At 43.4% G+C, this 16,343-nt stretch overlaps 1 protein-coding gene and 1 pseudogene across 1 annotated transcript; both read right to left on the bottom strand.

Annotated features, from left to right (window-relative positions):
- Positions 1-2,126: 2,126 nt before the first annotated feature.
- LOC106575336 (2-oxoglutarate receptor 1-like) lies at positions 2,127-3,138 on the bottom strand (annotated as a pseudogene).
- An 11,677-nt stretch (positions 3,139-14,815) lies between these two features.
- Positions 14,816-16,071, bottom strand: LOC123728059 (kelch-like protein 41b). Its single transcript, XM_045698593.2, has 3 exons — positions 15,879-16,071; positions 15,550-15,696; positions 14,816-15,135 (listed from the first exon to the last, which is right to left on the bottom strand). Exons 1-3 carry the CDS (start codon positions 16,046-16,048, stop codon positions 15,024-15,026), a joined length of 429 nt encoding a protein of 142 aa, XP_045554549.1. The 5' UTR covers positions 16,049-16,071; the 3' UTR covers positions 14,816-15,023.
- Between the last annotated feature and the right edge of the window lie 272 nt (positions 16,072-16,343).

Here is a 16,343-nt window from a genome sequence, read left to right as displayed (position 1 = left end):
TTATACTTTCAGAATCATTAACATGAGCGAGCACTGTGAAATGGTTAGTGACTGTCACGTCTACTCCCTCTCCAGCCTCTAGGTCATCAGGCTGCTGATTATCCCGCACACCTGTCACCATCGTCAAGCGCACCAGCGCCTCATGACACTCACCTGGACTCCATTACCTCCTTGATTATCTTCCCTATACCTGTCATTCCCCTTGGTTCTTTCCTCAGGTGTTATTGACTCTGTTTCGTGTCAGGGCGTTGTTTGTGGTTTGTTTATTAATTAATTAAAACACTCCCTCCCTCCCTCCCTGTACTTGCTTCCCAACTCTCAGCGCACTCGTTACAGTGACGCATAAAGGGATATGGCATTCAGTAGAATCGTTTGGTGACATCATTTCTAAAGAACAAACAATCCAATCACTCCTCTTTTCTGAAGAAGATCTCTCACTGTTGATTGAAATGGGGCATTCCGGGTTGTTCGGGTGGACTAATTTACCTTAATTATACATTGAAATGAAGACAGCCCTGAACCACATGGAGTCCTTATACTCAGTACACTTATGTCATATTCAACATATTATGTAGAATTGATGTTTGGGAATAATATATATTTTTTAAATAGAAAAGTAGCTGTGGCCTGTAGAGACACCTGTAAAACAGTGGCTTTGTCAACTTACATTCCAGTTGACTTATATGGGAAGGGCGGGTGCTAATAGAAAGACAAGTGGTTAATAGAGAAACGTGAAAATATACAGATAGAAAGGGAGGTGTGGGGGAAGGAAGAGACCGGTTTACCAGACAGAAACAGTTACTTCCTGGTTCCCAGTCAGTGTGCAACAACAATACTAATCTGTACATCTGAACACCTCTGAATGACAGTAGATATTATGACAGGAAACCACATGCTCCTGTTGGCATACACCTGTACATTCTCAAAAGGTTAAAATGCATTAAACACTTCTTCTAATGACATGGGGTATCCATCAAAGGAACTTCTCAACAATGTTTACTGGAACGGTAGAGGGAGAGATTGAAAGGTTGACAAGAAACAAAAGCCAACAATCAATTGCAGCTAGAGACAGGAGGAACTTGTAACACACATAGGCCTACTCATTTATATTCATATTCAAGTTTCCATCCTAGCCTATCACTCGTCTTTATTGTTCTCATAGTGTTATGGTAGCAAGATACTGTACAGAGGTCTTTTTTACTGTCAGCGGGTTCACTCAAGTGTTTCTTTGCATTAGATACTTGCTTTCAGCTTTGAGTCTGAAGTGAGGTCTGGGCTCCCACAAGGTAGGGTGGACAGTGGACATTACCACCCTTTGATGTGGGATTCAGATAGTACAGCCTCAAATAAACATTTAAGCACCACTAATCTGACACTAGTTTGTTAGCTATTTGATACTATCAATTGATGAAATGAGTTGAAATTAAATTGGATGAATAATGTATTATAGTAAATAGCCTTCAGAGGAAAAGCAGGATTATACAGTTTATTGTCAGTTTACTTATTAGGAAGTGGTTCTGTGATTCTCGATAATTTAAGATGCAAAACAGACGTCACTTAACGTCAGGAAATCTTTCTGCCCAGCCACTCCTTTTCGCCCCTAGCCAACGTGTTTCTCGTTCCTAGACTCTAATTTCATTGTTGCTTGCGTGTACTAGGTGAAAAATACACACCTGAGAGAGTGCCAACACTGGGTATAGAAGTGAAAACATTTGGTGTCTTAATCATATTGACATGTTTCTGGTCCTGGGCCAAGTGTATCATGTTCTTGTTTCTCTCTCTCAAGTCATGCCAGAACAATGCATCAAATACCCACTGAGGCATGAGACTGATATTGGATTGTTAAATGTTGATTGTTAAACATTTATTTATAATGGAGTGATACGGCAATATCAATTAGACTATACAGTAGATATAAAGTCACTCTTTACAAGTACGTAATATTTTTATAGAAACCACATCAATGTTGTAAACCTCATGTTGGCGTATAATAAAATCTGATAAAAGGTTTTCTATTTACAGGATCACAGTACAGTATATCGAATATTGTAGGACAATATATTGCCATGATAGTAATGTCCACACAGAATGAAACAGAACACTGGATTATATCTCATGTCCTTATTTCATGCCGTGGCTGCTGGCCTTTCGGCTGAAGCTGTGTTACTGGACTTACTGACGACAGCCAGGCTGAGTTTGAGGTGAGTCCTGAACTTGGTCCACCAGGGGCCCCAGGGGAACACACTGAGGAAGGCCTGCTGGAACTTGTCCCCGGCCAGGGTGTATAGAGCCAGGTTAAAGAAGGTGTTGAGCCCCGCTATGGGCCTGGACAGGATATAAGCGAGGTGGACCCAGTGCACCAGCATACATGACGACTCAGGCTTCCTCCTGGTGTCTACTCTTAGGATCCTCAGGACGTGGTACGGCAGGAAGCATACCACGAACACCACCAGGATCAGTACGTTGAGGCAGCGTGCCCGCACCCGGGGAGGGTTGTGGGTGTAGGGCCCCGTGGCTAGTTTATGGACCACACCGGCGTAACACACCACCACCACCACCAGGGGCAGCAGGTAGCCCAGCACGGTCAGCAGCCAACCGTACCACAACAGGACAGCCAGGTCGCCGCTAGCAAAGTCCAAAGTCCAGTCTTGTTGTTTTTAGTCTCCATGGTGATCATGGTGAGCATGGGCACGATCTCTACCACGGCTATAGCCCAGACCGCAGCGCATGCTGCACCTGCGCCGCCCTCACAGGATGTGCCGCCACGACATATCGAAACACAGCCAAACAGGTGAGAAACAGTATTCTACCATATAGGTTAAACTGGGACCCGAAACGCAGAAAGCGACACATGAAGTCGCCCAGGTTCCAGGATTCACCGTTGTTGTAGTAGTAGACCATGAAAGGCAGACTCAGAACATACAGAAGATCCGTCAACGCCAGGTTGAACATAATGATACTGCTGGACTTCCAGGGTCGTAGCTTGGCCAGGTAGATGGCGATGGCGGTGACATTACCCAGCAGCCCCACAACGAAAATGACACTGTACATGACGGGCAGGTAGTAGTGTTTCATTAGGTTGTCCACGTCGGTGCAGTTATCGTCGGATTTGTTCCCGCCGTAGATGATGCTAGACATGACCGTGATGTGAGTGTTGTTATAGGCCTAGAAGAGGAACCCAAGTAGAGACAGACAGTTATATAATTATATACAATACCAGTCAAAAGTTTGGACACACCTACTCATTCAAGGGTTTTTCTTTATTTTACTATTTTCTACATTGTAGAATAATTGTGAAGACATCAACACTATTAAATAACACATGGAATCATGTAGTAACCAAAAAAGTGTTAAACAAATCAAAATACATTTTATATTTCAGATTCTTCAAATTAGCCACACTTTGCCGTGATGACAGCTTTGCACACTCTTGGCATTCTCTCAACTAGCTTCATGAGGTAGTCACCTGGAATGCATTTCAGGTGTGCCTTATTAAAAGTTCATTTGGGGTATTTCTTTCCTTCTTAATGCGTTTGAGCCAAATAGTTGTGTGTGACAAGGTAGAGGTGGTAAACAGAAGATAGCCCTATTTGGCAAAAGCCCGAGTACAAGTTAATGTCAAAAACACCTCAAAAAGGCAAAGAGAAACGACAGTCCATCATTTCTTTAAGAAATGAAGGTCATTCAATTGGAAAATGTCAAGAACTTTTAAAGTTTCTTCAAGTGCAGTCACAAAAACCATCAAGCACTATGATGAAACTGGCTCTCATGAGGGCCGCCTCAGGAAAGGAAGACCCAGAGTTACCTCTGCTGCAGAGGATAAGTTCATTAGTTACCAGCCCAAATAAATACTTCAAAGAGTTCAAGTAACAGACACATCTAAACATCAACTGTTCAGAGGAGACTGTGTGAATCAGACGTTCATGGTCAAATATCTGCAAAGAAACCACTACTAAAGGACACCAATAATAATAAGAGACTTGCTTGGGCCAAGAAACACGAGCAATGGACATTAGACCGGTGGAAATCTGTCCTTTGGTCTGATGAGTCCACATTTGAGATGTATTTTTCCAACCCCGTGTCTTTGTGAGATGCAGAATAGGTGAACGGATGATCTCAGCATGTATTGTTTCCGCCGTGAAGCATGGAGGAGGTGGTGTGATGGTGTGGGGGTGCTTTGCCGGTGACACTGTCTGTGATTTATTTAGAATTCAAGGCACACTTAACATTTTGATGAAACTATCCAGGACTGTAGAACCCACCAACAGTAACTATCACTGCTTTTAGGCCTACTTCTACCACAGTCAACACTATTACTATTACTACTTCTAATACTGCTTCTGCTACTACTACTGCTACTGCTACTACTACTTCTACTTCTACTACTACTACTACTACTTCTACTGCTCCTACTACTTCTGCTACTACTACTAGTACTACTACTATTGCTACTGCTAATACTACTACTACTACTACTGCTCCTACTACTTCTGCTACTACTACTGCTACTACTAGTTGTACTACTATTACTACTACTACTACTGCTACTACTACTAGTACTACTGCTACTACTACTACTACTTCTGCTACACTGCTAGTGCTACTACTACTACTACTTCTGCTACACTGCTAGTGCTACTACTACTACTACTACTGCTACTGCTACTACTAGTTGTACTACTATTACTACTACTAGTACTGCTACTGCTGCTACTACTACAACTACTATTTCTAAAACAGTCACTTACCCTCACCTTCTCAACACTAGCCTCTAACAATTCAACTTCTAAACTTATTATACTAATACTAATTCAAAATGATCATTTCTAGTTCCCTCTGGTCTCATTATCACAAAAGGTGTGAGACAGTCTCAGGATTGTCTGGCAGCTTACACAAACAAAAAAATCCACACCATGCCAGTGGAAAGTTTACATCTCAGGTCTGATTATTCCTTCTCATCTTGTTCTTTACTTTTTCACTCAGCACTTCATGTATTCTTCCTTTCAGAAAATACTATGACATGTGGAGCCACCTAGTAAGTATGATCAACGCTAGACTAGAATTTAAAAAAATCATCCTTAGAGTTTCTTTGAACAATACACATTGAGTCAGAAGCCCCATTTATACCTGGTTCTAACATGCGTCCTTTGTCCTGGTCTTGTCCATATTCTGATTGTGCCCACATTTTTAGACAGGTGTAGACGATTAAAAGATGCATTGTGATCTGATCATGATCAGATCTTCCTGACCACCTCCAGAGGTAGTCAGGGACCCAGTGTATTTGGATATTATCAATCAAGTATAAACAATCTGGATGGTCAAATAATTTAAATCATTATTATACCGGTCTCTATAATCATTGACAGGTAACACCATGTCTTAAAATAAATAAATACATATTATTTTGAAAGAATATCTGTCAAATAATCTGCATACTGGGAGGCACCAGTGAATCTGGTCACAATGCAGACACAGTGGATGGATAAGAGACACATTTTAATACTGTGTGTAGATGCAATGGCTACAATGTGGGCACATTCAGAATATGGATAACATCAGGACAAAAGACGCATGTTAGCACCAGGTGTAAACAAGGCTAGAGATACAGTTAGGGATATGGCAACTTACAGTCAGTCAGTCAGTCAGTCAGTCAGTCAGTGCTGTTCCCTCAGTCATCGATATCCTGTCTGAGACTTTCCTCCTCCTCTCTTATACATCAGCCACCTCTAGTCCCTCCTTTCAGCTACTTTAACCTCCTACAGCACTGTCTGGCCCCCACTACAGGAAAACACAAGCATGTCACGCACTGTGCCTTTGTTGGGCGTTACCTCATTGACTTCTGCATAGAACCCTTGTGAAAAAATCATTCACATCCTATTTCAGCTGTATTTGACATGAAATTATTGAAAATATACGGGAAGTACAGTACTACTTCCTCTTCACTATGGGTACAGTACTGTCACAGTTGTTGTCTTCGTCTTCTGACGATAATGCGAAATCGTCATCAGAAAATGTGGACCAAAACTCAGCAGGTACGTGAATGCTCATCTTGATTTTTAATTAATCTCAAAAATGAACATACAAAATAACAAAACACAAAAAACGAACACTCGACAAATAAACAGTCTGGTAAGGCACAAGGCTATACACAGAATAATCACCCACAAATAACACATACAAACACACCCTAATATATGGGACTCTCAATCAAAGGCAGATAGACAACACCTGCCTTCAACTGAGAGTCCCAACCCCAATCAACCAAACATAGAAACACACACACTAGACTAACCCTAGAATAAACTAAACATAAACCAAAACCCGGAAATACTAAATCAAACACCCTTTACACAAACACAACACCCCGAACCACATAAAACAAATACCCTCTGCCACGTCCTGACCAAACTGCAAAAACAATTAACCTTATACTGACCAGGACGTGACAGTACCCCCCCCTTAAAGGTGCTACCCCAGAAGCACCTTAAAAAATAACCCCAAGCAACACCAAAAAAAAATTCCCCTTTTCTAAAGGGAGGGAAGGGAGGGTGGCTGCCGTCAACGACGGCACTGTGCTACACCCCCCCTCCCCAACCCACCTATTTCTGGAGGTGGCTCTGGCTCCGGCCGTTCCAGGCTGTCGGGCCACTCTGGCATCGCCGAGGGGCAGTCGGACCAGTCTGGCATCGCCGGGGGGCAGTCGGGGCAGTCTGGCAATTCGGGAGAGTCTGGGCAGTCTGGCAATTCGGGACAGTCTGGGCAGTCTGGCAATTCGGGACAGTCTGGGCAGTCTGGCAATTCGGGACAGTCTGGGCAGTCTGGCCACTCCGGCAGTTCAGGGCAGTCTGGCCACTCCGGCAGTTCAGGGCAGTCTGGCCACTCCGGCAGTTCAGCGCAGTCTGGCCACTCCGGCAGTTCAGCGCAGTCTGGCCACTCCGGCAGTTCAGCGCAGTCTGGCCACTCCGGCAGTTCAGCGCAGTCTGGCCACTCCGGCAGTTCAGCGCAGTCTGGCCACTCCGGCAGTTCAGCGCAGTCTGGCCACTCCGGCAGTTCAGCGCAGTCTGGCCACTCCGGCAGTTCAGCGCAGTCTGGCCACTCCGGCAGTTCAGCGCAGTCTGGCCACTCCGGCAGTTCAGCGCAGTCTGGCCACTCCGGCAGTTCAGCGCAGTCTGACCACTCCGGCAGTTCAGCGCAGTCTGACCTCTCTGGCGACTGTTGACTGGCGGGCAGCTCTGACGACTGTTGACTGGCGGGCAGCTCTGACGACTGTTGACTGGCGGGCAGCTCTGACGATGACTGTTGACTGGCGGGCAGCTCTGATGATGACTGTTGACTGGCGGGCAGCTCTGATGAAGACTGTTGACTGGCGGGCAGCTCTGATGAAGACTGTTGACTGGCGGGCAGCTCTGATGAAGACTGTTGACTGGCGAGGCTGGGTTGACGCACTTGTAGCCTGGTGCGTGGTGCTGGTACTGGGCTTACCAGATTATGTACACGCACCTCCAGGCTAGTGCGGGGAGCGGGAACGGGACGAGTCGGACTGGGTTGACGCACTTCCGGGTCCGCACGAGAGACAGGAGCTGGAAACCCAGGGCTATGGAGGCGCACAGCCGGTCTAGATCTTACCTCCTGCACAACCCGCCTTGGCTGGATGGAACTAGTAGCCCTGTACGAGCGGGGTGCTCGTACAGGGCAGACTGGGCTGTGCAGGGGCCTGATGGTAGCCGTGCGTAGAGCGGGAGTTGGGTAGCCTGGTCCTCGGAGGCGTACCGGCGACCAGATGCGCTGCGCAGGCATCCTCCTACCAGGCTGGATGCCCGCTCTAGCACGGCACCTGCGAGGGGCTGGAATAACGCGCACCGGACTGTGCGTGCGTATGGGTGAGATAGTGCGCTCCTCAGCGAAACATAGCGCTCTCCACCCCATACGCTCCTCCATATAACCACGAGTAGCTGGCTTCCGGCTCTTTTTACGCCTAGCCAAACTACCCGTGTGCCCCCCCCCAAAATTTTCTTGGGGGTGCCTCTCGTGCTTCTCCTTCAGCGTGTACTTGGCCTCGTACCACCGCCTCTCTGCCTTGGCTGCCTCAATTTCCCACTGCGGGCGTCGATTATCCCCAGCCTGGTGCCAAGGTCCGGCCCCGTCCAGAACTTCCTCCCAAGTCCACTTCTCCCGCCAGTCCAACTCGAACTCCGTCTGCTCCTTCCTCTGCTGCTTGGTCCTTTGGTGGTGGGTGATTCTGTCACAGTTGTTGTCTTCGTCTTCTGACGATAATGCGAAATCGTCATCAGAAAATGTGGACCAAAACGCAGCAGGTACGTGAATGCTCATCTTGATTTTTAATTAATCTCAAAAATGACCATACAAAATAACAAAACACAAAAAACGAACACTCGACAAATAAACAGTCTGGTAAGGCACAAGGCTATACACAGAATAATCACCCACAAATAACACATACAAACACACCCTAATATATGGGACTCTCAATCAAAGGCAGATAGACAACACCTGCCTTCAACTGAGAGTCCCAACCCCAATCAACCAAACATAGAAACACACACACTAGACTAACCCTAGAATAAACTAAACATAAACCAAAACCCGGAAATACTAAATCAAACACCCTTTACACAAACACAACACCCCGAACCACATAAAACAAATACCCTCTGCCACTTCCTGACCAAACTACAAAAACAATGAACCTTATACTGACCAGGACGTGACAAGTACATCATTCCTGTGCAGCAGTTAAATAAAGGGAGGAATAGCGTGGAGTACATTGAGCTGCTATTCCCCCTCAGTTCTAGTGGTTTAGTGTTACTGTACTGTACTATGATGTCACATGTCCTGCATTTGGCATCAGCCTGCAGGTTGATATGCTTGATACATGTTAATGACAGACATTAGTGAACTAGAAATGGATGCCGGTGAAAACGGTCAAAAGCTGTGGTGGTTATAAGTATTTAGTAATGTTACAGTGCAAGTTCAAATCATGAATGTAAAGGGTATTTAGAGGTAGTTATGATCTAGTGAAAATGCCCGCATTTACAATAGTACAACATATGCTCCTAAAATTCATGTGGTGAATGTGGATTTATTTTTTCATTTTTTTGGTGTAAAGTTCACCTACATTTCATATCTAGGACAGACAGCGTAACATAGAGATTTCCAGTGCTGGGTTACCAGGGGTGTAAAGTACTTAATTAAAAATTATTTTAAGTACTACTTAAGTAGTTTTTGGGGGTATTTGTTCTTTGCTACTGCTAGTGCTACTACTACTACTAATACTGCTACTACTACTGCTACTGATGCTACTGCTAGTGCTACTACTACTACTACTGCAACTACTACTACTACAACTGCAACTGCTACTAATGCTACTGCTACTACTACTACTACTACTACTGCTACTACTACTGCTACTGCTACTATGCTACCGCTAGTGCTACTACTACTACTGCTACTACTACTGCAACTACTACTGCTACTACTACTAATACTGCTACTACTACTACTACTACTACTACTACTATTTCTAATACAGTCACTTACCCTCCATTTTTCAACACTAGCCTCTAAGAATTTCAACTTCTAAACTTCTTCTACTAACATAAAAATACAAATGAAAAATTACCCTTTCTACTTCCCTTTCCTCCCATTATCACAAAAGGTGTGAGACAGTCTCAGGATTGTCTGGCAGCTTACACAAACAAAAAAATCCACACCATGCCAGTGCAAAGTTTACACCTCAGGTCTGATTATTCCTTCTCATCTTGTTCCTTACTTTTTTACTCAGCACTTCATGTATTCTTCCTTTCAGAAAATACTGTAACATGTGGAGCCACCTAGTAAGTATGATCAACGCTAGACTAGAATTAAAAAAAATCATCCTTAGAGTTTCTTTTAACTATACACATTGAGTCAGAAGCCCCATTTATACCTGGTTCAAACATGCGTCCTTTGTCCTGGTCTTGTCCATATTCTGATTGTGCCCACATTTTTAGACAGGTGTAGACGATTAAAAGATGCATTGTGATCTGATCATGATCAGATCTTCCTGACCACCTCCAGAGGTAGTCAGGGACCCAGTGTATTTGGATATTATCAATCAAGTATAAACAATCTGGATGGTCAAATAATTTAAATCATTATTATACCGGTCTCTATAATCATTGACAGGTAACACCATGTCTTAAAATAAATAAATACATATTATTTTGAAAGAATATCTGTCAAATAATCTGCATACTGGGAGGCACCAGTGAATCTGGTCACAATGCAGACACAGTGGATGGATAAGAGACACATTTTAATACTGTGTGTAGATGCAATGGCTACAATGTGGGCACAATAAGAATGTGGATAAGATCAGGACAAAAGACGTATGTTAGCACCAGGTGTAAACAAGGCTAGAGATACAGTTAGGGATATGGCAACTTACAGTCAGTCAGTCAGTCAGTCAGTCAGTCAGTCAGTCAGTCAGTCAGTCAGTCAGTCAGTCAGTCAGTCAGTCAGTCAGTCAGTGCTGTTCCCTCAGTCATCGATATCCTGTCTGAGACTTTCCTCCTCCTCTCTCTTATACATCAGCCACCTCTAGTCCCTCCTTTCAGCTACTTTAACCTCCTACAGCACTGTCTGGCCCCCACTACAGGAAAACACAAGCATGTCACGCACTGTGCCTTTGTTGGGCGTTACCTCATTGACTTCTGCATAGAACCCTTATGAAAAAATCATTCACATCCTATTTCAGCTGTATTTGACATGAAATTATTGAAAATATACGGGAAGTACAGTACTACTTCCTCTTCACTATGGGTACAGTACATCATTCCTGTGCAGCAGTTAAATAAAGGGAGGAATAGCGTGGAGTACATTGAGCTGCTATTCCCCCTCAGTTCTAGTGGTTTAGTGTTACTGTACTGTACTATGATGTCACATGTCCTGCATTTGGCATCAGCCTGCAGGTTGATATGCTTGATACATGTTAATGACAGACATTAGTGAACTAGAAATGGATGCCGGTGAAAACGGTCAAAATCTGTGGTGGTTATAAGTATTTAGTAATGTTACAGTGCAAGTTCAAATCATGAATGTAAAGGGTAGTTAGAGGTAGTTATGATCTAGTGAAAATGCCCGCATTTACAATAGTACAACATATGCTCCTAAAATTCTTTGTGGTGAATGTGGAATTTGTTTCTAGAGTTTTGGTGTAAAGTTCACCTACATTTACTCTCTAGGACAGACTACGTAACATAGGGATTTCCAGTTCTCGGTTACTAGGGTTGTAAAGTACTTAAGTAGTACTTTGAAATATTTTTACTGAAGTCGTTTTTGGGGGTATCTGTACTTTACTATTTATATTTTTGAAAACTTTTACTTCACTCCATTCCTAAAGAAAATAATACACTTTTTACTCTTTTTACATTACATTTTGAATGCTTAGCATGACAGGAAAATGGTCCAATTCACACACTTATCAAGAGAACATCCCTGGTCATCTCTACTGCCTCTGATCTGTTGGAGAGTGCCACTGGCTATCTGTAAATAAAAAAGAAAGAGGATTGTGCCTTCTGGTTTGCTTAATATAAGGAATTTGAAATGACATACACTTTTGATACTTAAGTATATTTAAAACCAAATACCTTTACACTTTTTCTCAAGCACTGAGGCAAGGAAACACTGTCACTACCGATAAATCCACAATAATTTCAATAAGCATTTTTCTACGGCTGGCCATGCTTTCCACCTGGCTACCCCTACCCCGGTCAACAGCCCTGCACTCCCCACAGCAACTTGCCCAAATCTCCCCCACTTCTCCTTCACCCAAATCCAGATAGCTGATGTTCTAAAAGGGCTGCAAAATCTGGACCCCTACAAATCAGCCGGGCTAGACAAGCTGGACCCTCTCTTTCTAAAATTATCTGCCGAAATTGTTGCAACTCCTATTACTAGCCTGTTCAACCTCTCTTTCGTATTGTCTGAGATTCCCATAGATTGGAAAACTTCTGCGGTCATCCCCCTCTTCAAAGGGGAGACACTCTAAACCCAAACTGTTATAGACCTATATCTATCCTACCCTGTCTTTCTAAGGACTTTGAAAGCCAAGTTAACAAACAGATTACCGACCATTTCGAATCTCACCGTACCTTCTCCGCTATGCAATCTGGTTTCAGAGCTGGTCATGGGTGCACCTCAGCCACGCTCAAGGTCCTAAACGATATCATAACTGCCATCGATAAGAGACAATACTGTGCAGCCGTATTCATCGACCTGGCTAAGGCTTTCGACTCTGTCAATCACAACATTCTTATTGGCAGACTCAACAGCCTTGGTTTCTCAAATGATTGCCTCGTTTGGTTCACCAACTACTTCTCCGATAGAGTTCAGTATGTCAAATCGGAGGGCCTGTTGTCCATACCTCTGGCAGTCTCAATGGGGGTGCTACAGGGTTCAATTCTCGGGCTGACTCTCTTCTCTGTATACATCAATGATGTCGCTCTCGCTGCTGGTGATTCTTTGATCCACCTCTACGCAGACGACACCATTCTGTATACCTCTGGCCCTTCTTTGGACAGTGTGTTAACTAACCTCCAGATGAGCTTTAATGCCATACAACACTCCTTCCGTGGCCTCCAACTGCTCTTAAATGCAACTAAAACTAAATGCATGCTCTTCACTACTCTGGACGGTTCTGACTTAGAATATGTGGACAACTACAAATACCTAAGTGTCTGGTTAGACTGTAAACTCTCCTTCCAGACTCACATTAAACATCTCCAATCCAAAATTAAATCTAGAATAGGCTTACTATTTCGCAACAAAGCATCCTTCACTCATGCTGTCAAACATACCCTGGTAAAACTGACCATCCTACCGATCCTCGACTTCGGCGACTTCATTTACAAAATAGCCTCCAACACTCTACTCAACAAATTGGATGCAGTCTATCACAGTGCCATCCGTTTTGTCACCAAAGCCCCATATACTACCCACCACTGCGACCTGTATGCTCTCGTTGGCTGGCCCTCACTTCATACTCGTCGCCAAACCCACTGGCTCCAGGTCACCTACAAGTCTCTGCTAGGTAAAGCCCCGCCTTATCTCAGCTCACAGGTCACCATAGCAGCACCCACCCGTAGCATGCCCTCCAGCAGGTATATCTCACTGGTCATCCCCAAAGCTAATTCTTCCTTTGGCCGCCTCTCCTTCCAGTTCTCTGCTGCCAATGACTGGAACGAACTGCAAAAATCTCTGAAGCTGGAGACTCTTACCTCCCTCACTAGCTTTAAGCACCAGCTGTCAGAGCAGCTCACAGATCATTGCACCTGTACATAGCTCATCTGTAAATAGCCCATCCAATGTACCTCATCCCAATACTGTATTTATTTATTTATCTATCTTGCTCCTTTGCACCCCAGTATCTCTACTTGCACATTCATCTTCTGCACACCCTACCATTCCAGTGTTTAATTGCTATATTGTAATTACTTTGCCACCATGGCCTATTTATTGCCTTACCTCTCTTATCCTACTTCATTTGCACATGCTGTTTATAGATTTTTCTACTGTATTATTGATTGTATGTTTGTTTATTCCATGTGTAACTCTGTGTTGTTGTATGTGTCAAACTGCTTTGCTTTATCTTGGCCAGGTCGCAGTTGCAAATGAGAACTTTTAAAAAGTAGTATTTTACTGGAGTCTTTTACTTGTGTAATTTTCTATTAAGGTAAGACAATAGGTAATGTTACAGTGCAAGTTCAAATCATGAATGTAAAGGGTATAACGAGATAGTTATGATCTAGTGAAAATGCCCACATTTACAATAGCACAACATATGCTCCTAAAATTCATGTGGTGAATGTGGAATTTGTTTCTAGAGTGTTGGTGTAATATTCACCTACATTTCATCTCTAGGACAGACTACGTAACATAGAGATTTCCAGTTCTGGGTCCCCAGGGGTGTAAAGTACCTAAGTAGAAATACTTTAAAGTACTACTTAAGTAGTTTTTGTGGGTATCTGTACTTTACTATTTATATTTTTGATAACTTTACCTTCACTGCATTCCTACAAGAACATAATACACTTTTTACTCCATACATTTTCCCTGCCACCCAAAATTACTCATTACATTTTGAATGCTTAGCAGGACAGGAAAATGGTCAAATTCACACACTTATCACGAGAACATCCCTAGTCATCCCTACTGCCTCTGCTCTGGCGGACTCACGAAAACCCAAATGCTTTGTTTGTAAATTATTTCAGAGTTTTGGAAAGTGCCACTGGCTATCTGTAAATAACAAAGAAAGAGAATTATACCATCTGGTTTGCGTAATATAAGGAATTTGAAGTGATTTATACTTTTACTAAGGTATGACAATAGGGTACTTTTTCCACCACTGTGGGTAACGGAGATCGACCTCCTGTATGTCAAACTTACTGTGGGAATCTACTGGGATCTACAGTGTTGGTATGACACATACTGTAGTGTACATTGTGTACGCATAATGCAGGACAGTTGTTTAAACCTGCCAATGAGTTGGTGTTTAACCTGTTAGTTTTTACTATACCAACCAGCTCACACCTATATTTAATTTCCTTATTTACCATATCTCGACCTGAATCTAGTTCTAGTAAAACATGTTTGCTATGGACAGACAGTAGTTTAAACTAAACTTAACTTACTCCAAATTCAAATCAACCATAACAGTAGTTTTTGAACAAATGTTTATTTTACAAAAAAGCTAGCTAAATACACATTGTGGGTTACTCTATAGAGAGGGAAACGAATATACTGATGCAGTCTTCACTGACGCAAAGTAGATGTTTTTATTGTACCGAAAATCCCCTGAGATCATAAAGAGACAAAAAGAAACTCAACACAAGAGTCCAGATTTGAGTTATCATGTGACGGTGACACCCCCTCTATTACTGAAGTGGAAAGACTACCAAGAGAAGACGGTGGTAATCCGGGCAGACAGAGGGCATCATGGGGAATCATGACGGGGCAGCGAGGGTCTAGAGTTTGGGCATCTTGGCAGCATTGAGGCGCATGGATACGCAGGAGGAGCCAGCGGCGTAACGCATCTCCCTCAGCATCCCGCTCCATTCCTTCTTGTCCTCCTCGTACCTAACACAGGGAAAAGGAAGATACAGTGATGACCAAGACATTTACGTCATTTAGCTGACGCTCTTATCCAGAGCGACGTTGATTGTTTGTACAGTACCACTGACCAAGTAGGGTCCTCTTCCTTTTTTCATTTAGCTTTACCTTTATTTATTATCATACATTTATATAACAAATTATTATAATTGAACTAAGATGAATATGTTCTACTTTTTTGTTCACAGGAATGGAAATGTAAGCCATCTCAAATAACAAACCCACATCAAACAGGGCTGAACAATGTGAACTTGTGTTAGCTCACTGAGTTACTGCCTAGGCTTTAGCATAATGGGTTAACACAGTCCTGTTGTATTTATGAAGAAGACCTTGGTTCAAATCCTGGTTGATAACATAATAACATTAAAAGAGGGGACTTACTGCCAAACATCTGTGACCTCTGCGGGGACCACCTCCTTGTTGTCATTCTGGATGATGGTGAAGCCCCCCACGGCATACAGGGACCCCTCACTGCTCAGCAGGTTCACTGAGCTCCTCTCCTGGGGAAAGTCTGTGAACGTCTCCCATCTGCGAAACAAGGTGATTAGGGATGGCGTCAGGGGGACTCTTTATAATTAAGGCCATCCTGACTCAAGATGACTGATAACGTTTACCCTCCAGAAACAGCAAATGGTATTGTTATGGTGAATGATATTAAAAGGTGTAAAAAGGTCTTAAACTGATTTATCGCCAAAGAAAATGCTGCATACTTGTTTGTTCCAAAGTCGTAGACTTCAGATGCAGCAGTGAGGCCTTCCTCGTTGACTCCACCGGCCACCACGATCTTTCCGTTGTGAACGACAGCTCCGAACATGGCTCTGGCTGTCTTCATGGCAGCCAGCTCCCTCCACTCTGACTGCTTGTGGTTGTATACAAACATCGTGTTCAGGGCTTTGCTGCATGAGAGAATGATAGACAGGGTTGTCAGATCTCAGGAAATGTCCTTCTGGCAACAGTATAGAAAGACTGTGATGGATTTACAGTTACGGTTTGGATTCAATAAATGAGACATGTATCACAATACGTGCTCACATGAAGTGGAGGCTGTTGAGGGGAGGACAGCTCATAGTAATGGTATTTGATACCTTTCCATTGACTCCATTCCTGCCATTATTATGAGCCATCCTCCCCTCAGCAGCCTCCACTGCTCACATGAACACATTACATTATTTTCA

This window comes from Salmo salar, chromosome 17, assembly GCF_965601325.2.
Source record: "Salmo salar chromosome 17, fSalSal1, whole genome shotgun sequence".
NCBI lineage: Eukaryota > Metazoa > Chordata > Actinopteri > Salmoniformes > Salmonidae > Salmo > Salmo salar.
Note: the sequence above shows the minus strand (reverse complement) of the source record. Positions and strands in the feature narration are given on the sequence as shown.